This window comes from Nothoprocta perdicaria, unplaced genomic scaffold (genome assembly GCF_003342845.1).
Source record: "Nothoprocta perdicaria isolate Ctin4 unplaced genomic scaffold, notPer1 scaffold_3, whole genome shotgun sequence".
NCBI classification, from domain to species: Eukaryota; Metazoa; Chordata; class Aves; order Tinamiformes; family Tinamidae; genus Nothoprocta; species Nothoprocta perdicaria.
Window position 1 is genome coordinate 4,555,679 of NW_020455532.1, and position 26,885 is coordinate 4,582,563.

Genomic DNA, 26,885 nt, shown 5'->3' on the forward strand with positions numbered 1-26,885 from the left:
GCAGACTGTACAGAGCACTTTTTTGTGCACCGATGTAGAGTTGATCAGTCCATTAACAAAAGCATAAACTAACATGAACTAAATATTCAGAACTGCAGGATGTTTTCAGAATTAGAGGTGCCTGCTGAAGGGATAACCTGCTAGAAAGGTGCCTTCTTTACGGACAGGAACAAAAAGAAATGTGAAGATTTATGACAAAAAGGCAACCACAGTCCAGGCCGACATGCACACACGTGTGCACACACAGTAGGGAGACAGCAGCAGATGTTTCCTTTCTTGTATAAATCTTTTTTGTTGCTCCTTGCCCAAAAGGCAATCATAAGAATAGAACAGAAAAATCCGGGAGTTTCAAAAAGCTGCTTAACTCTCATGAACAAAAWGGGAAATCCATTCCTTGCATCAAACTAACCTCACACTCTGGGCAAAACCAATCCCCCTCTGGTTCGGCTGTCAGTTTCAGACACTTAGCATGATAAACCCGAGGACAGAGTTCACAGCAGAGGACTTGGCCTTCCCGATGACAAACCCAGCAATAGAAATCATTCCGTCCATCCTGTGGTACAACATCAACAGGGTCTGTGGTGAGTGGCTGCTTCATATAGTAAAACGGACCATGTCTTAGCTCTGACTGAAATGTAGGCAAGAAAAACAGGTTTGGTTTCAAAACAAATTTGCATTTTTCAAATAATAATATTCACAATATATAAACAAAAAGCAGTTTACAGAGCTTAATTAAAATTTATGCAGGTACAATGTATTATTTCACAAAAATCACTCTCATATTCAGGTGCCAAAAAATGGTAAATTCAAGACTGAAAATAACTTTGTGCAAGTGAGTGCATCAAGTGTAAGGCATGTAAACAAACAAACAAAATTATTCTATGTTCATGGAAATAAAGCATTTAGAGGTTGTAGGTCCCCAAATTCTGAATTCCACAAGGCTTCGCAAGCTAAATATTACAAAATATTTTGTGGTGGTTAAACCTGAGATAACTGAAGAAGCYAAGTTCTCAAATGAGAATAACATTATAACATTGTACATTTAGGAAAGGGCCAATTTTGGTTAATAAGGCAATTTGTAAACTAGGATGACAASAGCAGATTAACATTCTGTTCTGCCAACTCTGCCACAGAAACAGGAACACTTCAAGAGATTTAATCCACATATAAATGTATATTGGAATTGAAGACTTTCAATTTCCACAGAACATAAATTAAAGTGACCAGAAACCACCATCCTATCAGCCTCGATAGTGACCTTTTTAGATATCTAAAGTTACAAAAGACAAGGCCTTTCAGAAAGAAGGTTCTGTAAGATCTTATGCAATAACATGTACAGCATAAGGCCACATTTCAAATTTATTACTATCCCAGTCATTAAAACCTAGATACAAAAGCACAGTTACACTTAAAGTAAGTGTAAAGGAAAGTTGCAGTTTACAGTGAAGAAGCAGATTTTATTTGCAAAATACATTTGCTATGCACCACAGGTGTAAAACCAGTATCTTGCTGGGAGGTACTCAGTAGCACAACAATGGGGCATAGTAATTTGCTTTGTCTACAGTTCACCAAAAAGAGAATTTAGTATGTATTCTGACATGTATGTGTGTATAATCAGTAAACTTACATGGACTTCCTRAAAATCAATGACCTTATTTTAAAAWRATATACTAGGAATCTATTATAGAAATAATGATGCTCATTTAGTAGACTAAAGGAAAGGGGAATTAATTTTCTGTTTGAGGATGCTCACATCTCAAACATCTATCACCTTGATTCATCTGAGAAGTTTAAGGACAAAACAAAGGGTTAGAAATAAGACTAAGACACAAGCAACAAAATTGAAGGACTAACCATGAATGACTCAGTTGCATGACCTTTTCACTTGTTCTAATCAGAGTAAAGTGTTTGAAGAACTTAAAAGTTAGGAAAAGAAGGCTTTTTAAATTTTTTTTTTAAATCAACCGACAAATTGAGAGCCAGATTTTTCCAAACTTTCAATCGCTGCTAGCAAAACCCTTCAATCACTAACTCTTCATTTTTTAAACACTTCAAATATCTGTTGGCACCATTTTGAAGATCTATTATTGCATCTGTAATATGTAATAGCATGAAATTGTAATTTTGACTATATCTTGAAATACTCACACTTAGTAAATTAGAATATTCAAGGTGGAGATTTCTAGTGTTCTTGATGCTTTAGTGATCCACCTCAAAACATTTACTGGCCTATCTGAACCACAACTAACAGGTGCATTAGATCAGAAATCCAATTTAACAGCAAAGCAACTCTGCTTTGCTCACATCTGTTCAGCAGTAAAAGAGTTTGTCCACACCAGTCTCTTAGTTTTTATAGCATCTTCAGCTACCATAAAGAGAATTGTTTTGTCTCCAGGTATGCCCATTTCAAGCTTGACTAAACACGCAAGAGGTTACACAAATTACAAGCAATTTGTAAGCTAGACAGTACGCTTTATTGCTAATCTCTGATAAATAACAAAAAAAAAAAAGAAACTTTTTTTTGGTCATTAGATACACTATTTCAATCTATCCAGTACGATTTTAAAATATGACATATCTGGAAAACAGAGAAGGATTTACTAAAGGGAATGTATTAATCTCCAACTGTGTTTCACATATACTTTAAAATAYCTATAATACATGGATGTTCATGTAATTGTTTCTACACTGCACAGTTAGAAGCTCAGATTTCCAGGAGGGCAACRTCCCCACAGAGAATGTGGAGGGTTTATACAGCCTGCAATGAAGCTCGGTAAAATCTGGCCCCATTGAACTAGTTCACTGCACTAGACCTCTCAATTATCCTTAAATAAAATACTCTTGACAGGACATTCTGTGAAGATCTATTCACAGGCTTTGTTCCAGAATAAGTGTAGTAATTAGAAATCTCATTTTGCTTTTTTAACCAGTGCAATTGTATTCAAGTAACATTTAACATGGAAACTATTATACCGAGAATAGGTGCCTTCAATCTACAGAGTTTAATCCTCTGTTTATATGACACTTGYAAAATGCATTGTTTTAGCACACAGAGGACACACAGACCTCAGGTGACACAGAGGCATGTCACTTACAAATCAGATTAAAAACTATTTCAGCAGGGCTAAAAATTTCTTTGTATATAACCACTTCCAAGATAATCTGGGTGTTTTACAACATCCACTATTCAAGCAACTCAAAAATCTTTTTACTCTCATCATACAATGAATCAGCAATTTTCAAAGGCTTCTGGAGCTTCTTCYAAGAGCTACAACATAAATTCAGTATTCTGAATACATCAAACAGTGGTTTCAGATATAGTGAAAAAAACATTCATGTGACCCTCTGATTAAACTACTTCGGTAACAGCAGAAGTTTGAGGAAGGGAAGGAAAATCTACAGAGCATCCAGGAAGCAGCTGGATTTTTGTTATTAATTTGTAATAGGAATGACAGTAGATGAGAGATGGTCATTTCCATTATCATACCTTAATCGAGGCTACTACATGCCTGAATATTTCCTTATTAACTGTTTTAAATTAATAACAGCTATTATTAAAAGTAGAATTTTACAAACATTCTGCTCAAAATTTCAGTTGCTGGTCACAGGTATTTCATTAGACTTATTTCATAAAGCTAAAATGATGCAGATATTTTCTCATACAGAAAGAAAAAAATAGAAATCCAACTTGTAACATCAACTCCTACAGCTACTGCATTCAGTAAATACCTACTTCCTATACTGCAAATATGGAGCTTACTAAAGAGAACTATCTCTATAATCTTCAYTTTCACATATCCTAACACATCAAGACTATGACTTCCTTTACCTGCTCTTTGTTATTACTGTTCAATAGACCAGGCTTCTTTTTCTTTTTTATAGGACTTGTTGATGCATCTTGTGGGGAGTGGCCATTGGAGGAATGTGGAGGGCTGGGAAACTTCCTTTTTTGTGCTGTGCGTTCAGCAGAGCCAGGATCTGTAATGGATACAACAATATAATTAAAGCGTTCATAAAACTATTTGGTGAAAATTATTCTGTGGGAAGAAAAGAATTTAAAAGTCGGTTATTGTTTGTCCTTCCTTCCTGAGCTTCCATTCCTTCACTGAGCAAACTAAACAAATCTCAAATGCCTTTTACCCAGTCACTCATAAAACTGGAAGCAGAGAGTTGGCTCTGCAATGTTCCTGTTAAGTAAATTCTCTACAGTCACTCAGATAAACCTTTTTTATTTCCCCAAGAAATTCGGCCTATTCATTTCATCTTAAATTTTAATATATTTAAAAATGCATTAATTATATTCTGCAGTTTAGGAGAGCACTGTTTCATGCTAATTTATGTCCTTTATGAGCCAAAAAAAAAAAAAACAACCTCAATATTAACAAATCCCAAAAGCTTCAGCTCATTTATTTAGGAACCTAAGCAACAGAAGTTAAAATACAGTAAGTGAAGAAGTCCACTCTCATCTTTAAAAAAAATGTACTGGTATGTTATGGGAATAAATAAAAGGAATTGTCCTATTCTCTGTAAATAAATGTTACCTCAAAATTAAGTCATTTGTTGTACCTGGTTATTTGATTGTAAAAAGATAAAATGAAGATCACATGAGCCAGGCAGTARTGGACAGAAAGCAGTAATTTTGATGTCCCTCACAGTCAGAGTTCTCACCAACATTTACCAAGCAACAGACTGAAGCAGTTCATTATGTTGCAGCTTCCATCTATGGTGGAAGTTACTAGTTGTTACTGGAAAAAGCTAGTAGAAGTTGAGCTTGTGCTCAGCTCCTCTAAGTCATAGTTTCACATCTTGGTGTAAACTTATCAGGGGGGCTTAACCATACATACCATCTCATACTGCATTTTTTTTTAATGAAACTTGATGTTAAAATGTTGCAATACAGTGTTGAATATATCCAAATCATAAAAGGTAATATTTTTCTCTCATTATTCTTTGCATCTTACTTTTTTCCCCAACTGACATTACCTCCATCAGCATTATCCATTTATCCATGTGTGAGGGAGATACAAGTACATTCTACGTTCAAAAGGCCAAAAACAGAACTGYATTTTTGTCACCTTAACCACACGAGGTCATTAACATTCCCAGCTTCTACCTCACCTACAGCAGATGTCCTGAAACTGCAGCAGTTTTTAGCCCCAATTCCAAAACAAAGTTGGGCTGAAAACTGAGGTAGTTCAGATGCTCATTTAGAAGTGAATTGGATGTCTGCCACAGAAGCCAACGACGCTCACTGGAGGGACTGGCAGAGACTCCAAGAAGATAAAATTTCAGCCATTGACTATAAATCCACTGCCACGCATATGTGAGGGCCCTGTGTCAGCAGGCCAGACTAACCCAGAGTGCCACATCCTCCTAGATCCCATTCCTCTTAGGCAGCAGGGTTCCCACTGCCTTTATTACTCTGAAGTAGCTCCCAGGTCTGTAGAGAGCTGCCCTAGTCTGCCTGTACAGCATTAGTAAGAGTGTGGTACAGGCAGAGTGTGACCGACACCTTCAGCATYTCCAGACTCAGGTTGAGTTGATCAGGTTGAGACTGATACTGTTACTTCAATGACTTGTTTTGGTTCAAATAAATCTGACTCCTTCAGGGCCAAAATTTAGACTAATCTGACAACACAAAGAGTTGTTAGATATATACTGTGTCTCCTGTAAGTGTGAAAAAATACGATGTCTGTGACCTAAGTAGACACGACCATGCTGACAGAAGATTCACTTGGTTCAGTTTAGCTAAACACATACAGAAGGTGGCAGAAGAACCACTCCCTTGGCTGGCACAGCCTGCACATATTCCTAGAGAGCTGAGTCAAGAGAGCTATACTGAACAAAACACTTCAGCAACGGCATCAGCTAAACCAAAAGCTGCCACAAAACCAAAGTGATCAAACTGAAAACCAAACAAACTCTGGATTTTACTTTTTCCCCAAATTGAAACATAGAGTATTCAGCATGGGAACTGTTTGAATTCAGAGTCATCACTAAGAACAGCATTGTGCCATATCTCTTCTCAGCTTTCCATCACCACGTGGCACAAAATCTTCTACATTATAAGTCTTTGTTTCTTCACTATAATCTGCAGTCCTCGAAAGGGACATTCTGCACATTCCTAAGTGAAGTCATAACTAAAACACTCTTACTGTGAAGTGCTGACCCTGCCTTTAATCCCCATTTTCCCAAAGCAGAGATTTGTCAAATTGACTCTGCTGCAAACAGAACCCTGAAAATACTTGCAGACCCCTATGAGACATGAACATTTCTTTGTTGACTGTCCATAGCTTAACCCCAAGGGGGCAACAAGAAAGTGCTCTTGAATCTTCTGCCCTTTCACTTCCATGTCTTATTTTCAGCCACAGGGCTGCTACCAGGGCAGCACAGCAGCTTCCCCTCGGGTTGCGGGGATTACCAAAAACCTCTTGTGACACTGCATGTGGTGACTCAGCCCCGGTAGGAAAGAAGAAAATGGGGAAAACAGGATCTAAAGTTTCAGTCCTTCACCACTGGCCTGCCTCTATAATGTGACCTTTCTCCTGTTTAAGTGCTCTTTTTCTCCTATATTAACTAGTTCAGAGTCTGGTTAATAAACTGCCACTGGCTAAATCAGAACAGGACTGTCGTTCAGTCACTGTTGAATCCAAATTTAAAAAACACCACTGCAAAAGTAATAAAACCAAAGTAATAATGATCACATCGATATATGTGCTTAGGTAACTAGTTTTAATATCTACTTGCATTCAATCAGGATAATTTTATGGTGTGACTGAAGCCTGAAAATAGTAGGGATTTTCAGATAGACGAGGGGTGATTCATGGACAACATATGAAAACAAACCTGAAAAACATATATTTTTTCAACTGACAAGTTATTGGAATGTACAGAACTTCTCTTGAGGCAATGTAAAAAGTCACTGAAGAAAATTAAAGAACAGAAAGGAAAGTGGTAAACTCTTCCAATACAGGAGGAATAAGCCATTTATAACTACAGTCCTCTCTCCTAGCTGCTTGGAAACTTACTGCCTCAAGGTACTCATGAAGACCCCTGTCAATAACTAAGTAACAAGGCCTCTGTGCTAGAGACGAAAGCCTCTGGCTGTACTACTTTTCACTGGGGCATTCTCAAATTATGTTTCACCTTGGAGCAAGAATCTCATCTCTATGTGATTAAATATTTGGTATGACTGAACAGAAAATTGATACACAGGCTACTATTATGAAATTGTTATGAAATAAGTAATTCAATCTGGAAATCTCATTTTGAAAATCATTTTGTATTCACATTTGGAACATCTAAACAAACATATAACCATTTATCACTGTGACAAAGTCCAAAAGACCAAAACCTTCAACACAAACTTGCAGCAATGCACACATTGTATAAGCCAAAKTCTCACCATTAAGCAGTAGTCTTTCAGTATATTTAGTTTTTTTTTCCCCCTCATAACAGCTAGAAACCTCTCCATGACTAGCTGTCACCAACAGTGTAAATCTGCTCTCAGCATTGATGTCTATCCAATTGCTTAGGTCTARTTCAGGGAACAAGGCAGGTAGAAAACTGCTTCTACAAGTTCTTACCAACTCATAACAGGACTGATGCACTGCTGCAAAGCGAGCATGAGCTGAGGAAGGGAAGGAGAGAGTAAAAAAGCTGTTTTTTTTTTTAGTGACAAGAGGCAAATAGTTATGGCAATATCTGAAATCCATGAAACCTTCCAYGGAAGTCAATCTTCTACCACAAATAAATGCTGTAAGCAGGTAACCAGATAAAACAGCAGAGAAAACTGAACCGTGTGCCCTCCTCTCCCACCCCCTCCAAAAAAAATCTTTCAAGTTAATAGATTGAGAAAGCTCAGTGAAGACTCGACTGTTCTCTAAAGAGAACAAGTGGGAGTGAAGAAGCTGCATCAGCCAAAAATAAAGCCAAAGTTATCATTTCCCATTTCCAGTTCTCAGATTCTTTATGCCTTCTTATTTTGATCCAAACTAACATAAAATCTCACCTTGAGTAACACTGCTTATGTACAGCTTAAATAGATTCAAACCAGAGCTGCTATTGTAACTTGCATTCCCCCCTTCCCTTCCTCACCCAACCAGATGTCTGTCCATACAACTTTTTGCAGACAGGCACTTGTTTGCAATTACATGATTAATCAGATTGTGATGCAGACAAAAATTAACACTACAAGAAATAAACCAATTCTCAACTAACCAGTTGAGAGAAGAAGCATCAGTGCATTCAGAGTTGAGCAGAAGCATCAGTGCCAGCATAGGAAAGAGATAAAAATAAATAGGTGTAGGATTGCACAGCTATCCCTAGAACGGCTCTTGTATTGCACATTCTAAAGTGCAAGAGGCCTTAGCCACACAGCTCCAAGCTCCAGCTTCATTATGCCTCAGCCGACAGCACTGCTGGCTGCCAAAGCTCTGCACTTCCTGTGCCTAACTGTTGTGTTCCTGCCCTCTCCCTTACAGCAACTCTGGCACTTTACCAAGCCATTCAGCATACTGAGCTAGTAGAAAACTATTCACATTTTATGGTTCAGTTAAGTTTCCTGCCAGCTTAGCTATGGAAGGAAGTGGTCAAACCTGCAGCATCCAGCACCTTGACCAGTTTAGGCTGCTTTGAAACCTCCACCTTACTTAAACCAATTCAAAGGCTATGTTGACACCCTTACTACAAATCAAACAATGCACATTTCAGCTTACCTTGAGTTGGAATTGATTTATATCAATTAAAATTAAGCTGCTTGTACCAAAACAAGAATGTTCTGAAGAGGTCTCCATGAGGTTAATTGGTTTTAAAGCACTTCTAAAGAAAGTTTTTCCAAAATAAATTGAAGTGACCTCACATAAATGTATGAATGAACTATTACTGAGGCTACAACGTTGCAGCAGATCAGTCACTGATTTATTTCCTGACCRGACTTCTCAGGCCACCAAGAGATGCAAACAAACCAAGCAGAGCAGTATGTGATGCATCCTTTTTTCAATCTGTTTGTCAACCTCACCATATACATTTTTTCTCAGAAAGTAAAATTCTCAACAATGTCTAATGTTATGAAGTTTCCTGTCAGGCAGGATTAGAACCTTGTTGCACTTCTGCCTTATATATTATATAACAACTGTTTCAAATTTCTGCTTTTAACTTTAGGACTGCAGGAGCACTGGTCTCAACTAACAGAAACTTACCTCAATCCAATGCACAGAACCTCAGAGAGATTCATTCTAGCTGGTCTATAACGTGACCAATTCTTGTTTTAAGAAAATGACATTTATCTGATCAACTCTCACTACCTTGTTTTTGTTTGCTCTGAAATTAATTAAGACAGTTACTATAGGAAATGCTACCTTGGTATTACTTTCTCCTACACTGCAAATCTAGAAATACTTCAAAGGAAATCAGTACCAGTGGAATGACACAAGAGGTTGACTTTTTTTCAGAGACATAACTGAAGTCTGTTATTGGTAAAAACAAAAGCAACAATATTGTGGTAAAGTGGGAGTACATCACAATATATAATAAAAACTAAGCAAAAATTTAAAAATTTAAGATATAACATTGTTATCCATTAACTATACCAACAACTGTTGCAAAAATTCAAGTCCTAACTCCAGATGTTGCCATGGCAAATTACACAGTTAGACTATCTTGTTTTACACATAATTCTCCTGCGCTGTAGAACAGATGACATATTCCTTTTCACTGACCTTTGGATCGAGTAGAGATATCCATTCCCTCCACCACCTCCTGCTCTGCCTTTATTTCCTCTTCAGCCAAGCTGCAAAAATTAGAAGAATTAATTAGAACAGCACTGGACTGCATTATTCCCATGTCCAAACGCATATACAGAAGTTGAAAATAACACTGTCAAAAACAAGTATAAGATATTTGTGATGAAAGCAAAGGTCTTTTCATTTCCTAGAGTTTACATTGATCAAAACATGTAGAGAAACAGTCCTGGTCCTGGTGCAAGTTACCTGTATAAACATAACATTTTTGTAATATAGAACACATACTGAAGATTAAGATAAACAGAACCCGTGTTCTAGTTCATAATCATATCCATAAGCTGTAAAGACAGACTTTATATATTTATAACTTACTGGCATTACAACAATTATCATCCATAAGAAAGAATAAACAGAATAGACTTGTTATCATTCAACTATTCAATTTTAAACATTCAATTTTACTTTATTTCAGGTAGGATTAAAGAACAATTAGATAGTAAATGATACTCAACTAGTTGATATTCTACTTTCTGCCAATGATAACATTCAAGAAAATTTATCCATATTTTGCTGGTCTTGTAACTCTGGAGAAGGAAGTTGGAAGGGAAAGGAAAAAACAGAACAGTTTTTGAGAGCTGACCATTATAGATGAAAGATAAAGCAAAGGRTTGAAGCAAGCCCAAAGTCAAAATCATAGACAAATGCAGTTACGGTGCCTGAAGCATCACAGCTGTCCATTAAAATTACAAGAGCAAAACAGTCAAACAGGATGTAGATCTTCTCCTCAGAAGTGAAAATTGACTGTCTAGTTTGTTAATGTAGGTTGTCACAAATTCCATTCAGATTAATATGTCAGACTGGGAACTACTGCTTCTGTGGGGCTGACAGATTCTCTTCAGCCCTCTCACCTACTGGGAAAGCTATTTCTAGCACAGAGACAAAGAAAAAGCTAGGGACCTCTGCTTTAGCTGCTGTGGTTAAATCTCCCTGAGACAGTTAATCAAGGCTCAGAAACAACACTAAGTACTTGGTTATACTTAAGGCAGAAACTCTCCAGGTGGACACAAAGTTTATATTAGCAAGAGTTTTGTTTAAGTCAAAACARTTCTCTAAACCAAGTAAAACTTACCAACAGAAAGACTTTTCGACTGATATTTGTCAAACTATTTTTAATCAGCYAATCAAGTACCAGAGAGCAAGTACCAGAGAGGTTGGGCTTTCACRTTTCTATACAGGACAATTATGCCTGTATATTATGACAAAAAAATGATTATCCCTAAATTCAATGTATGGAAGACCCACATGTCCATCAACTCTGCAAGCATTATTCTATATTTCTAATGCATATGTATCATAATTTACAAATTAAGCTGTTTAGAGCCATAAAGCAACAAGGAGAAATTCTAGTCTACTGGTATCCCATCTCCTAAGCTGTGAGCCTTGCAGTTTATTCCAAGAGCAAGGCAAGGGACGCATGTGACCAGAGCCCTGGCAAAAGCATAGCATAGTTGACCACACTATAGTGCTTCCCAATTTATAATGCATGTGCAGATCAATTTTACTTGCACATTTGTTGCACTCTTTCCCAGAGAGCCTCCAGCACGAGAGCCTGGCAGTGGATTGCAGACATCAAACATTTCATGCACCACTTGCCTCTGCCTCTTCTCTTTCCAAGGGTTCCTAAGAAATGGAAAGGGATGGTCTTACAGGGTGGGTTGACCATTCTCTTCCCAGAGTGCCTTCTCCTCCACTCCCAACCCTTTAAAACCCAGTATTACCACCAAATTGTAACAAGAAAAAAAAAATCAACTTGTAAATATGCAACAATATACACTAATGCTATCAACAAAGAGGTAAGACAGCTGTATTCATTACTTGCTTTTAAGATACAGGTCCAGGTTCAGCCACAGATTACAACACACAACTSATTACAAGAGTGTTTGAAGTCTCTGGATCATTTTACATAGGTTGCTTCTGACTCCCCAACTGACTCCCCAACCCCTGACTTTCTGTTCCAAAAACCAAAGGTTTATTTTAACTTAATCAGTGCTGTGGCTAGCTCTCTGTGCAGCTCTATGAGCGGTAGTGCCATATAGAAAAAAGGAAACGGGAGTGCACTGCCTGTCAGGAAGGGGATGAGCAGAAAGAGAAATACCCCTTTGACAGCAGCTCACATTAAGTTTAATTAAATGAATCATGACATTACAGACTCACCCAAATGCATCAGGTAGTATTTTCTTGGAAGGTGATACAAGAAGGACACAGTAGTTGCTACAACCAGGGCTGAGCAAGTCTGCTAGCTGGGAAGCGCTGCCAGATCRATACAGCAACAGAGTAACAGAAATTGTTTGCACCTCGCTGACTGAAGTAGCAGCGGATGCTACATCGTTGACCCAGGAGTTTGGCACTTGAGGCTCCAAATCAGCACTAGGGGGATATTACAGGTCAGGCCTCCTCCATGGTAATTACTGGATGTAAGGTTTCTTCAGCTCTAAACCCGATTCTCCCCAATCTAAGTTGGGAAATTCAATCAGCTCCTTTATTATCTTCTAAAGTGTTCTCTCAAATATATCCATATCTATATCTATATCTATATATATACACACACACAAAAAATCATAAATAGATTAACAAAATATCTTAACATTACACTTTGCTGATGTGTCATATAGAGGTCAAACATAYGCAGTGTCTGAAGATAGCTTCTCCAAAGATGTTAACTTTAAAAGAACAATCAAAAACGCATTCTCCACTACACAGAAGCACTCTTCATTTCTACCTGTGATGGCAGTACATATATCCCATGCAAACATAGGCACTGCTCTGCTTCACTCATAACTAAAACATAAGTCAACAAATACCTGCTATATTATGAAAATTGAGCCTCASAGAACAGACTGCATCTAGATTTTCTCTACTATGCATCACCTCAATTATTTAGAGGTGCAAACTGTGTCCTTGAGCATCTAAGAAAATTACTGAGATTATTCTGAAAACTTAAAAATGTTGTAGAGACAAAGGAGTTAAATAAATTTATTAAGTATCCATTACAAAACATATTTAAAACTCATCCTGGCCTTCAGAAGCCTCTCCCATTGTTTTAGTGCTTCCATCTACTATGACTTGAACATGGTATCATGTGAATTGGGGTATTGATGACTGTAGTACTGATGACTGTAGAATCCTGAGGGCTGAAGTTTATGCTAGCAATTCAGARCAAGTTTATACTAACTTTTCCAAGGCTAGAAGATCTTTTCACTTTTGCACCTCTCACTAATAAGAGCCTGATATTCTGAAAATGCCTTAATCACAAACTTATGCATACAGAAATTTCATTATCTAAAGATTTCAAGTGAAATTCAAGAAAATTGAATTCAAGAAAAAAACCAGGCCCTTATTAACAGGGCTTACTATTACCCACAATAAAATAAATTTAAAAAGAGCATGCAAACCTAGTTCTATGTAAACAGTTAACTGTTTGCTCAAGCAGACAATTCCATAGGGTTCTACTGGAAGAGATTTTATTTTTTACAAGACCGAGAGCTGTTTTTCCAGTTAGGATGCATGACTATTATGCATGTGTATCCTGAATACGATGCCCTGAGGTTGCGGATCAAAAACGATACTGGTACATAGTCAGTTAAGTACCTAGCTGAGCTTACATCATTCTGAGAGCTGCCCTTATTTCCTTATTAAAATTAATGAACACAGAGGTACATATTTTAAGAAAATAAGTGAAATTCAAGCTTGGTCAGTTTCACTGTCAATTGACTAAAATACATATTAATCATTTTAAACTTCCCATAATCAAATTGACAGGATTTACMAAAAAAAAAAGGAAATTTAGTTACTTATTGTCAAAACTAGCTTCTTTCACATAAATTTTAGTATATCTGAATGAGGGGAGATGGGGTGCAGTTTATTGATTTTGAGGGATATTTAGCTATAAAAAGAAAGGATTGCAAACATACAGGATTTATTGGTCTTTAAATGCAAAAGGAACTTATCTGTAGGATACTTAAAATATTTTCTCCTTTAAGAAAGAAGAGCTTTTTCTAATGAAATCCAGTTTTTCAAATCTCAGAGCAATAGGAAAATCATTCCTGCATTTCTCTTTAGGAAAAATCATTCCTGCAGCAATAGTACATACCTGAAAAAATGTACATAAACAGAAATATTTAAAACTGCTCTAATTTATAGTAGCTATGAAGTGCAATTAGAAGTTGCAGATGAACTACTGCACCTTGACATTTAACCAAGAAAAACTGACAGATATGGAAAACCACTCAAAACAGCTAATGCCCACAAACACAGACTAGATCTACATCTGGGAATAAACATAGTAATTTAAATTCAAGAACTATATATTTATGGAATTATTCTTTTCTTCTTAATTAACATAAAACAAAAACCACTGATTTAAGACTCTCAGCACTAAAGCTGAATTTCATCCTTAAGATAATTCCTCTCTCCCACATCACATTTGTGAGTAGCAAATATATATAATGATTTCCAAAAACTGCATTCAATTAAAAAAAAAGAAAAAAAATATATTTGCATGCCATTGCTGAATAAATAGCAGCTTTGTATAAGCACTCACCTATAACAGTCTCTTACTCATCGGTAGCTATGCTATTTATGCAGGATTCTTAAAATGGCGTCTGACAGCACTGCACTGCCTCATTCCTGTACTGTAGCTAAAATGGTAGCAGTTTATTCAATAACAGTATCTCTTGTTTAAACAGCAGTGCTATATTCGAAGCAAGCATCTAAATATCAGAAATGGTRAAGTATGACAAAAGGACACCTGACATCCAAATGTTTAACTAAAAAGGCACAAGACAGGGAGTTCTGTGAAGTCACAGGTTACTAAGGAAATCGCTCAATTTTAGATCCACTCTCCTGTTTCAGTCTCATGTTTTATGTTTCCTTTTGCAGAAGCTCCTGTAAAATGCTCAATTTGTATTATTCATCAAAAACAAAATGCCTGTTCAGCTATATGCAAATAGCAATGTTTAAGCAAGATACCTCTGATGAAATGCAAAGGTTTTTTTTTTTTTTTTTAAGGCCACTTAGAATCTTTATAAAACCTTATTCTTGTTCAGTGTACATTTAAACTAACTAAAAAGAAGAAATCAGGGAAAGGACAGAAACCTTTGGTATCACTCAGTCCTCTGTAGGCAATCAACTATAAAGCTGAGGCCCAAGCAGCAAGGCAACAAGAACATTTAAAGATTTCAGAACCTAACAACTTAATTTCAGAATAATCAAGTCTGAAAACATAGCTTTATACTGGATATATATTAAGGATATTAATACCCTGTTACAATAGGGCTTTAATCGCAAAGTATGAAGCTCAGATGTCACAACAACTGGCAATAAAGGGTTAACTTCCAAATGACAGACAAGTTCTATCAAAATAAACAGAATTCAGCTCCTATGCAGCTATTTCTAAGTTAGACTTTAACCCACGAATACATATATTTGTTAATAAATATAAAGAAAAGAAAGAAAAAAAAAGGGGGGGGGGGGGGCCAAGCTAGACAGCCTAATACAATGGTTTTCAATTTGTGGTTTGCAGACCCCTGAAGTCCACAGATTATTTCTAATGGGTTTGCAATAATAAATCAAACCTATTCTACTTGGCTTAAATTCACTAGAATGGGATTCATATGCGCATGAGAAAAATGTTAAAGATGCACCAATATCAAAATTTGAAAACTGCTGGCCTAGTGAACAGTACARCATTCTATTTGGACAAAGGTTTATGTCCAGCCTTCAAGATATTTAAGGATTCAGATTAATACCCTGAATTCCAGACTGGGAGGAGGGGATCTTTTATTGAGATTTATCACTCCTCAGCCAATTACATTGCAGTTGCCCTATTACTATGGAAAATTGACCATGACCTATTTCTTTTCAGCTRTTGGATACACATGGCCAATACGCTTGAAAACAAAGAAAAAAAAATCATGCAATACTGATATCCCACCATGGGAAAAGGCTCAGACAGAAGAGCCAAATAAAGTTTGTGGGCACTAATAAAGAGGTACAAATCAATATACTGATTCCTGATTTTTGAACAGGAAGTCTCTTTCAGTATGTGCCTCTAGTTTCAGTTTAGGGGTTTGTATACATTTCAATATTCCTGCCTAAGGGGAGGGAGGGCATGAGGGATAGGAGCGGGGGAAGTATCACATTTGGAGTGGTTTATACTCTGCACTTTTCCCATTCTCAGTATGTTAAGTAGCGTCATTTGCTTTAAAAGTCACTCCGTTTTTCCCTAGCACTATTTAGCTTCCAACTAAAACAGTTTGTCTGCAAAGAATATGAGGCATGTAGCTTTCAAAAAGCTACTGTTTTCATCGTAATTTATAACCCAGATCACTCCTTTGTTTTTCCCCCTCTGCATTCTTTGTCCAGCTAATTACAAAAGTAACTGGATGTTGGCACTAAATAATAATGGCTAATCATATTCAGCCTGGGCAATTCAAATTCCTCCTTAGTAGCCAGAAAATTTAAAGTGCAATTATACGATTAACTCCTAGTTATATTAGAATAATGGCCATTTACTATAAGCTGAATAAACCTCAGGTACATTGCTTCATACATGTTCTGTTTAATTGTGATATTAAGATCCTGTCCTGTAAAATCCTGGGTAGAAAATACATGCTCTTTTCTTCCCCTGTGCCTATTGCTTAAACAAAACTCCCCATTCTCTCTGCCCTGAACTGCAGAAAACAGCACGTAGTGCRTCTTATTATGCAATCTAGGAAAGTGAGTGATAACATCATACCTTGACAAAGCACCAAAAATATAAGAAATTCTTCAGCTTGGCTGAATTTGCTTTACTTAGATGGAACAAAGATGGTAGAAATTTCCAGAAGGCCTTTCTCAGTCTTGCCACTGCAATTGTCAATCTTTAACCTACCCTCTGCTTCTATTGGCTCGAGCACTCCCCGGAGCAGCGCGATTGGGCTGGTCTGTAAAACAACACTGCTGTCTCTACCTTGCTCAGACATCTTGCTGCAATGCAGACATTTATTTTTTTGTGAACTATAAAAGAATTACATTTGAGTGATTAAAAATAGTGAACTTTAACAGATTCATGATGCTCTGTTTCATTACATGAACAAGGGCAGCTTATACAAATATGCTGTACTGTCAGCAATGTGTCTGGAGGTGCAGATTTGAAACAGATCCTAGTTTAACAAAACCTGTGGGAGCCATTTTAATACCAGCTTTTTGATTGCAGATCACTTGCTCCTGCTTCCTCATATTAAACAAATACAATGTTGTACAATATTTAAGGCTCACAGCAAACTGCTGATGTGTGTGAACTACTGCTATAAAAATTACGTCCAAATGTCATTTCTGTTTTTATCAACAGAAGAACAAAAAAACAGAATTAACTTCCTCACTGGGTTAGCACCTTTCTCTATGCTGAAAAATGCAATAAAAGTACGCACAAAACTCATACCACATGCAACTCAGGGGTAAAAACCTGCAGCGTTTTAGGCTGCGAACTGAACAAGACATTCCTATCATCTAATCCTTTGGGATGGGGGGGGCTAGGAGGGCGAGCAGAAAAAAAGAAAAGTGAAATCTTCAAAGAATTCATCCTCTCTGGCAAACAAGTAACCAGAGGTATATGGCTAGGTTACACAATGGTCTCAAATACATGGCAACCTTCTAAAAAAGTTGCAGTTATTAGTATCTAGTAACCCTCATTTGCATAGCCACCTTGGATCAAAGTTTTTTCTTAAAATCATTATACATGTGGGTTACAACTATACAAAAGTTACATTAAAAGCACCAGTCAGCATCTCTGCTCTGCTTTCCTAACTGTACTGGTGTTCAGTGAAAAGCGTTTTGTTAGAATAAGCATGCAAGTGTTACAATTGAAATGTCAATAAAGGGCAAAAAATGTTTAAAATTAGTTATAAATGAACTAAGTTTATCTCAGATTATATTCTATGTACTATCAAAAACACATGCTCATTAAGCATTATTCACTTAACTGTTTAAGGTCATTTCATTGCTGAGTACTAGCACATTCATCACACCTCAAAAGCCTAAGGAACGACCAAACCGTGCTCTGCCCTACAAGCAGGGTAATTAAGGATCTATGAACAAAGAGCAAGCAGAATATTTTTCACTGGCCTTAGGTAAACAGGAAGTATAAGCTTCAAACTTCAGAAGTAAATCATATATATATATATATATATATATATATATATAAAAACCCAAAACCCCAGTGCATTCAAATTAGAACAGTTTACCTGAACAAGTCTCTAAAAACGGAGAGTAAACAGAGCTCCATTTTTTTTATATATATAACTAACAACTAATGTTACTTCACCTACTAGACTAAATGACCCACTAGAAACAAAATGTTTTGAAAACTATTAAAAATGGTCAGAGAGTAGCATGCTGCTTACTTACCAACTGTTCAAGCACCCATCTCATTTTTCCAGTTAAGAAGATACAACAGGCTGGCAGATTTAAGAATTGATCAAAAAGGAATTCTTTGAAATAATTACACAGCATTAAACAAAAAGTTTAAAAAAAAAAGAAAAAGGAAAAAAGGTAGAAAAACAAGAACGAACAACATGTATTACTGTCATGAACCACGTATGATTTTATATCCTCTGGACTCCACAACACAGAACTGTGGCTGACACAGTGTAAAACAAAAAAGCACAGATAAAAGGTACATTAATTTATTTGAACTATGTAAAATAAGAAAGCTAAGAYTCAAAAACATTTTTCCATAAAGAATCAGATTTGTAAGCAGATGTATTGCTGCTTTTTTACTGAGCAGCAACCTATTTCCAAAATCTGCAGCATAAAAACCCCCTTTTAAAGGAACAAAATATTAACCATACATTGTCCCTCTGAAAGAGAAACACGCTGTATTAATTATTCCTGCAAGAGAAAAAGTTCAATAATCATTTTAAGTTAAGATAAACTGCACAAAAAACATGATGCAACAGCACACCACCACCTAGGCCCAATATCTACAATCTGCCATTAGCACTTTTTGCTGATGTCTAGGTTTTTAAAAATCCCATATTTTCACAGAGATAACTTATCTTAGCTATTCCATTCACTGTTTAGAAAGGTAAACTTGCCTGTTCTTCTGTCTGCCATTATCCCTGCTTGACTCCCTGTAGGGCAGTTAAATGCATCTGCTCCCTAGCTTCCATTTTCTCTTCAGCAGGCATGTGACACAACAGACAATAGTGCTGGCAAACTGCTCAGAGACAGAAAGCTTCTTTGGAATACCAGGATCTTGATAAACTCTAAAAACACCGTCCCTCCTGTGAAGAAGTAGGTATGCCAAGGCTTTGCCAGTCTGCAAAACAAAGCTGTGGCTAATGGCTACTAACCATGTGACCCAAGAAAGCAAATTTAAACAGTTTCAACTTAATAAAGTGCTGTGGTGTGAGTTTTGCACAACAAATCACAGAGAATCACACTCTCAACCCACAACTCATAGGTCTTAGAGAAAAAAAAATGTAAAAAGTAAGGCTTACCTCTGTGGATGCATTGTTAACACAGTGTTATGTCAATACTTATAAAACATGGAGGACAGGCTCTCAGTACTCACACAGAAAGGGCTTGGCACTTCAGCTTGATGATCTGTCTTCCTAATAAAAGCTAATCCTGGATTGGCTACTTCGGTAAATCCGAATGTAAAGCTTCAGGGGATTGGCTGAAACACTTCCTGAGCGATTATCTTTGTGCGGCTCTGGCAAGCAGGAGCCATCCTGTGCATAGAGCAGACAGGCTAAGCTAGGCCCGTCTCAGCCCGGCGAACCCGTGCGGAGAGCCCAAATGCGGGCTCTCCGGAGCAAACACCCAGATTTTCAAGCAGAGGGCACCGATCACAAGCCGCCTGCCTGGGCAGATGTGTTTCAACGTGTCCCTGCTGAAGGCATTCGGGTATTTTAAGCCTGCGGAAGGGAGAGTTTGCCCAGGTCACAAAAGCGATTCTTTCTAAACGAAAAGCTAAATTTGCTGCGCGGCTGTTCTGCAGTGCGGCTCTGAGGGAGAGACAGGCTCTGCAAAGGAAAGAAAACACTGCAACTGAACAGGGGCAAAATGAAATACTGAAAATTTAGGGAGAATGCTCCTGTGCCAGAATTTAAATATCTTAATACCTACTGTAGCAACCACATATCAACAATGTAATTTCTTTAGACACTGTGTAGATACTAAGTAAAATCTTAAATAACAGGAAAAAAATCACATTGATTTCCACAAAAAAAAATACACAAAAACTATTGCTATTTCAATATCAAATATAATGCTGACATTCAACACATGCTTTCCCTGTGTATTAAAATGCTGCAGAGGAAAATCAAAAATCTCAGTATGGCAGCAGACACTGTATTCGCAAATTCCCCCCTCCCGGCCCCCACCTTTCGGCCTCTGCTAAGGCTGTCAGTTAAACAAAAATCTGACTTCCGTGTTAGTCGGCTGCAGCTGCAGCTTCCTGTCTATTAACCCTGTAGGACTTGGTACTTTTTAGGACATGGGCCCTAAAAAGAAATACATTTCTCTACGCGGTACAGCATCAGTGTGCTTTCACATAAACAGCAGTTTAATTCTTTATTTTTTGCTTTTGCTTTTATCTTCTGCTAAAGTTCTGCAAATGAAACAGAACGAGAAAATGGCACGTAACCTTGAATTAGAATACAATGCATTTGAACAACCAGTTTGATCTTAGGCCAATTCCCAAGTATTTTATTCCAAAATGCTTTCATTTCTTTCCTCAAAACCCTGTGATTCAGTTTGCTTTCCTAATGCAGTGAAAGTGGAAGTATTTATCACTATGTCAAGAAGGAAGAAAGGCATATCTCCAGACRGACATTTTAAGGGCCAGATTTTTACAAAGGCCTCATTTCTGCCTCTATATTAGGTAGTTAGATATTATCATTCTACAGCCATCAGCAAATTGCAATGGATGCTGTAGATGAAAAAGCTGATTCTGAAGCACATTGCCTTTTACCAAATATTTATGCAAAAGTGTTGTAGAGAGATCTAATATTAAAACAGTAAATAGCAAATAACAAGCTAAAAGAACCAAAGCAAAATAAACAATCTTGCACTACTAAACTGATTTGACACAGAATCTAGGGTAGTGGAAAAGTAATATAGAAAACCATCTCTCACTTCACCTGAGTGCTAATGACCCCTAAAAAACAAAAATAATCCTATTATTTAGCTCCTATCAGGGCCTTTCATGATTTGACCATTTTAACACACAAACCTCTTTGCTTGTGCACTGACATGACTCGTACCTATGCAGCTCAATAAGATTAATAATCCTACTCCACATTGTGCCATCCTGAATTCAGATTGTCTTAGAGAAACTGCCAAACCTTCATATCACTCTGCTTAAAATTTTTGGTGTACTTGAGGTTTAGTCTGCACCAGTGGATTAAGAGCCCAGAGTATAAATGTTCATCTCATAAGTAATTCTGTAGTTCCTGGTGGAAGCATTTTCCCTTTTTAGCTTTGGCACCATTTTTCAGGGCAGAGAGCAGGAAGGCTCATGGATTACACTGGCAGTTTGTTCTGTTTTAGGAATGTAGCTGCTATAAAGGGAATCACACAGCCCACTACAGCAGCAAGAACACATAGGAACTGCATGAACGTTGAACACTTGGTGCAGTTTTAACAGTTCCAACGATTCAAGATAAGCTTTTTTTTTTTTTTTTTTTACTGTAGATCTAAAATCCTGTGCCACTCAGAAACCCCAGGCCCCAATGCAAAAATACACAAATTTGCATTTGCCCAAGAAGTAAATGTATGTCAGAGAGGAGTATCACCATTTAATATTTACTCTCATTAATTTACTATTTCTCTCTAACTATTCAAAACAAACAAACAAMCAAACAACCCCTAAAATCCTAGTCCCTGTGAAACACAGCAATGGAATAAAACCAAACACACAGTATTTGTCAATGCTTTGTGCTAACCAAGACCCGGCTCTGGGAATGCAGTAATGCTGATGGTGACTGGGAACTCTGCCAAACTGACATGCTTGGACCTAAGGGAAAGAATCAGCATGAAGCAGACAGAAGCAGAAGCTGCCCTAGAAAGGGTCTAAGGTCCTATCCTCCTCATTCAAGAAAATGGTGGCCCAAACACAACCCAAAAGTTTACAAACCTTCTGTCATTAGCTACAGAACAGAGACAAAAAAACTAGAAAGTGTATCAGACAAAACAGATCAACTGTATTCTTCTCAGCTACTGGGTTAATCTGCTAAAATTAACAAAAGAACTCTATCTGCTGCTTTAGAAACAAATCGGGTAGAAAGCTTGAACTTTCATCTTTGTTTTCTTACCCATACACATATTTTAAACAGGAGGTACAAATCCTGTAAAATACACAGGTACTTGTGCCAAACTCGGTAGATTCTTTATGTTAAGTCACAATTAACGCATTTCCTACTGCAGCCTGAGCAGTTTTTTTACATAGGAGTGGTGAATTTTTCTGGAGGGGGAAGGGAAGGAAAGGAAAAGAAAACAAAGGAGAGAGGGGGAAGCTAAAAAGCTTTGTTAAAGCAGAAAAGAGGGCGGAGAGATTAGATTAGCTAGTATTTGACCTTTTCAATGCTTTGGAGATGTTAAGAAACAACAGCGGTTTAAAGTAGAAAAAAAATAAAAAGAAAACAAAAGAAAGATGGAAAGCAAGAATACAGTCAAAAGGAAATTAAGACAACTATGTTAAAAGTGCAACCTGCTATATTTAGGGTTCTTTGCAAAGAACTGCACCCACTGTGCAAAATCTGCRGAAGGCACATTCATCAAGCAATACTGTCAAAAGACAGGCAGAAAACAACGCTATAAAGAACTATACTGCTTAGCATACACTGAAAAGTCCTCAAATTAAATAAACACCAGTTTGAAGAGGTGGTTTGCATATATGGCCTATAAGGGACTCCACAGGGAATAAAAAGCACCACAGTGTGAAAACACCATTGACAAAGAGGGAAGAGTAGATAATGGACAAGGTCCAACTTCCAAGGGTAACATTTTGGATAGATATGTAAAAGGAAAGGAGGAAAGCCATATTCCCTAAGAATAAGTGGAAAATGGCAGGGCAGGGGGAAAAAGGTATATTATTGGCTTATAGCTTGGCCTCAGATTTCCAAATGACTGAATGAGAATCTTAATTTCTAGAATGTTTATTTTTATTTTTTCCCTTCCTTTAGGGAGTTTGTTACATCTTCTCTCCTTAATCTTGAATCTGTCAATACCATTAACRGCTTAGGGTCCACAGGATACAAATACCACCTGATACAGAATCCAGCAGTATTCAACTGTAATCCAGTAATCCGACAATCTAGAAAAATAGTACTCGAACRCCTGATGGACACTGAACCCACTTACACAGGGTGGTAATCTGTAAATTATCAAAGGCTCTAATGGAGAACGTGCTTATGCCAAGTTAGCCGATCTAAGCTTCTGAAGGGCTATGTGGCCAGATGCCTGCATGCATTTGCCCTGGTGAACAATATCTTTGAACACTTCTGGTTTAGTTTATTTGTTCTGTCTCACACTGATCACTCATTGCTTGCAGCCTGAAAAAGTTGATTTTGTTTGTAATACGCACTATCTGGATGTTACAAAAGTTTCTCTTGATAGCCATTTTTAGTCCACTGCCTAATGTATTTCATGTACATTTCCTCCTAAAGGAAATCCCTATTCATGTTCTGCCAAAAATACATTAGAAAACCAAACGCCTCCTCGAGCCTTTTGCTTTACTTTGGTTAAAAGAGATGTTGCAACCAATGTCATCTTAAGGCATAACCCATGCTTTTCAGCCCTTTCACCTACAGTTTGAATTATCTCTCCAAGATTCAACAGCTGGCAGCAAGGCTATGAGATATCCTGTACAAAACAGAACTTTCATTATTATATACTTAAATTATATATTCTATATGAAAAAAACTAACATGCAATTTATATCCTATTTCATCTGCAGCCAAATACTTTTTCAGATACCTGGAAAGCAGCTGTGGGACACATATTGCAGATATATGTTGTAGATATATTGCATGTCAAACCTAAAGCGCATTCACCACGCAGTTGAACTGCACCTGTGGAGCAAGTGGAATTATCATACACACTTTGATATGTGAGTGTCCAACCCATTCACCAGGCATGCAAGATTTGTGGGTATAGCGCTGTAGAGATCCTGCATGAGAATTACATACAAAATCTCCAAATCTGTATTGTAGCAAATGAGTCTAATTCCAGTTGTGAGACATTGCACATTTAGTGCTTATTCTGACCTTGTATTCTTCTCAAGAAGACAGACTCTACTGTTAAAGATGAATTATCCAGGAATGGCTACGAATAATGCTAAACCCTAGATCCATTTCTATGTTAACTTTTTCTCTTCTCATTTTTCATCTGCAATCAGGAATCAATTGGTTATTATCTTCAATAATAAGGYTGATTTTTTTTATATACAAGAGACTAAAAAAACAGCTGATTATCTTACACAGGACACTCTCAGCTAAAGCTCAGAAAAAATATTGAAAGTGATGGAATCACAAAAATACCGCAATACTTGTCCTCTCTTCCAGACTGAGAACTCCTCAAAACCCACCTCTGGCCATCTAGACATCACTCTTATTTTTAGGCTTTCTGCTCCTAGGCACAGTATAGTTACAGTTTGATCTCTGCTTTAAGGCGCTGCATAYTCACAGCTCTTTTTCCTTCCTATCAGCTATTTCCATTGCTATATTCATCTTCTTTTTATACTCTGATTTGCGTTTCACCAAAGTTTATTTCTTTTTCCATCACAAAAACACACTGCAGTCACTTTCACAAAAGCTCAAACCACAGTTTCATAAACMTTCTACCAAAAATACCAGCTTAAGCACCTCAATATCCCTTCCAGTCACAACAGTTTGTTCAGTCACACAACTAGCAAAACTGTTTGCATGATCATGCAGAACAGGATCAGTGAATTAAAGTGTTTTTGTTTGTTTGTTTGTTTGAAATCTACTGGGCTATGTTTAACCCAAGGCAGACACTAATTCACAATAGTTCACATTGCAGCTACAAAAACATTTGATGTGACATGACCAAGAGGCCAGAAATGAGCCATCCAAGATGACTTAAACCATCACTAAAMCAAACTTTTACAAAACTACATGGTCAAGTACTGCATCTAAATTTCTGTTTTACAGAATTTTTCTTATTATCTCGGTATTATTCATGTTTAAATGTCACTAGAGCTCTGTCCTTGCCTCTTCAAAATTTGAGAAAGTGCACGATGAAAGAAACTATTTGAAATATAATCACATCTCTGAGAAGAAGCAACACTTTCTAGCTATGGCCTTGTGTGTTAACTAGGCACACAAGTCTTAGCTATGAGACTTAGTCATTATTAACTGAACTTCAGTATGTTTTGTAAAGACACAATAACCTTGGGTGACTTTACAGTGTACAGATATCATAGTTCACAGTATTCTCAAGTCACAACATTTCAACCACATAAGAACCTAATTTAATAACATACTTAACACTGCATTTCTTTCACTATGGCAAAATATACATATATATATATATATAGTGACAATTCTTATTTTGGATTGCATCCTAAAATTAAAGTAGATGACCCAAATAACGCCTGGCAAAAGAAATGTTCTCAACTCACCAAGTCAGTCCAAAGCGGATTCTATTACTTTCTTGATCACTAGTGGATATCCCAGTCTTGTAAATCTTACAGAGGTTAGCAAATACATGAAGATAAGAATATGCTTTCTAAACTGCAAATTTATCAAAACACAGCATTATCTTCATATCTTCACATATATGTAGGGTTCAGTGCTCAGATGAGCCCTCAGAATGTAATTAGGCAATAGGGTTAAGTTTATACAAGAGCTTAGTGCTTTTGGAAAGGGTCCTCCTATTGACCTCCTCATTCCCAGCCACATATTCCCACTCCTTCCACTGCAGCGGATTAATTATTTGGTGTAACCCTGTAGTGAGCCAGTTAAGTGGGCTCAATCAGCAGCTAGAGGCTGTTGGATCAATTCAAATCACTCCTCTGCCTCTTCTCTTCCCCAAAGGCACTGCTACCAAAAGAAAACTAGAGAAACTTTGTTTCTTTGAATTTTTTGTATCTTAACTTCACAAGGCTACAAATATTCCTATATAGACCGTGTCACTTAGCTACAGTGTTTTGGGTGAGTTTAGTACTTTGCCTCCCTGTGAATAAAATGAAGCTTTCAGTATCTGGGCTTATTTCTCTCTGGGGCATCTATATTAAAGACTACTCACACATATAAACACACGTGTGCACATGCACACAAAACAACCAAACAAAAACCCTACAATATATTTGCAGTGAACTCCTTGGTTTATTTAAATGTGTATGCATTTGCTTACGAAAGTTTAGATCTTGGTGGAAGGATAACATAGAATACCACCAGCACTTTAGACTGCACCCGAAAATCCATGCTGACACTTCTTCTGACAGCCCAAAAGAAAGGACCATGAATCATGAATGTGAACAATGAGACATGAACAAACACTATTCTCTTTCTAAGAACTAAGCAGCATGGCTGCATAAGGCATGATCAGAAGCAGAAAGCTTGAAATGTAATTGGCTGCATAATTTAAATTACATAAAACCCCAGGTCCTACATGGCTTGGCTATAATTGTTTAAAAGATTCTTTTTTTTTTTCTTTTTTAAATAGAAGCAAAGAACTAAAGCAAATGCTTTAACAGTTTCTAAATAGTAATTTCTTTTAAAGTTAGGGCTGTCATTCYCGCTTGCTGCTAAAATGTGTTTTTAATTAAAGTAGTAATTTGCATTCATTTCTATATACATTTGTTCTTCATATTAAAACAGGATGAAAGTTTATGTAATTGTTCAAAAACATTTAAATATTTGTTCTGGCTTTTTTTTTTTTTTAACTATAAGTACATTAGAAGAATTTACACTATTTAAAGGAAAAACAAGTTATAGTGCAAAAGAATCAGTTCTGACCTCTTAACAACTTAAATTTCAAACCTGCAACCTCAAGGAACTTAAATTTCAAACCTGCAAGCTATTCCTTATTTTTGTCCAAGACCAGTTTTTAAGACTGGAGGCCTAGACTAAA

The 26,885-nt window shown here is 37.0% G+C and overlaps 1 protein-coding gene across 5 annotated transcripts in view; it reads right to left on the bottom strand.

Moving 5' to 3' along the window:
* ZMYND8 (zinc finger MYND-type containing 8) overlaps window positions 1–26,885 on the bottom strand; it is a 58,631-nt gene that overhangs the window by 25,480 nt on the left and 6,266 nt on the right. For 2 of the 5 annotated variants that reach the window (XM_026041925.1, XM_026041923.1), the window contains exons 2-4: window positions 9,720–9,790; window positions 3,830–3,978; window positions 410–628 (exon numbers count right to left, since the gene is read on the bottom strand). In XM_026041925.1, the coding sequence (XP_025897710.1) occupies window positions 410–628; window positions 3,830–3,978; window positions 9,720–9,744 (393 nt within the window). In that variant the 5' untranslated portion in view covers window positions 9,745–9,790. Of the gene's footprint in view, window positions 1–409; window positions 629–3,829; window positions 3,979–9,719; window positions 9,791–14,343; window positions 14,400–26,885 lie in introns of those variants that run through there. The other 3 variants (XR_003249836.1, XM_026041922.1, XM_026041924.1) reach the window with 3 other exon arrangements.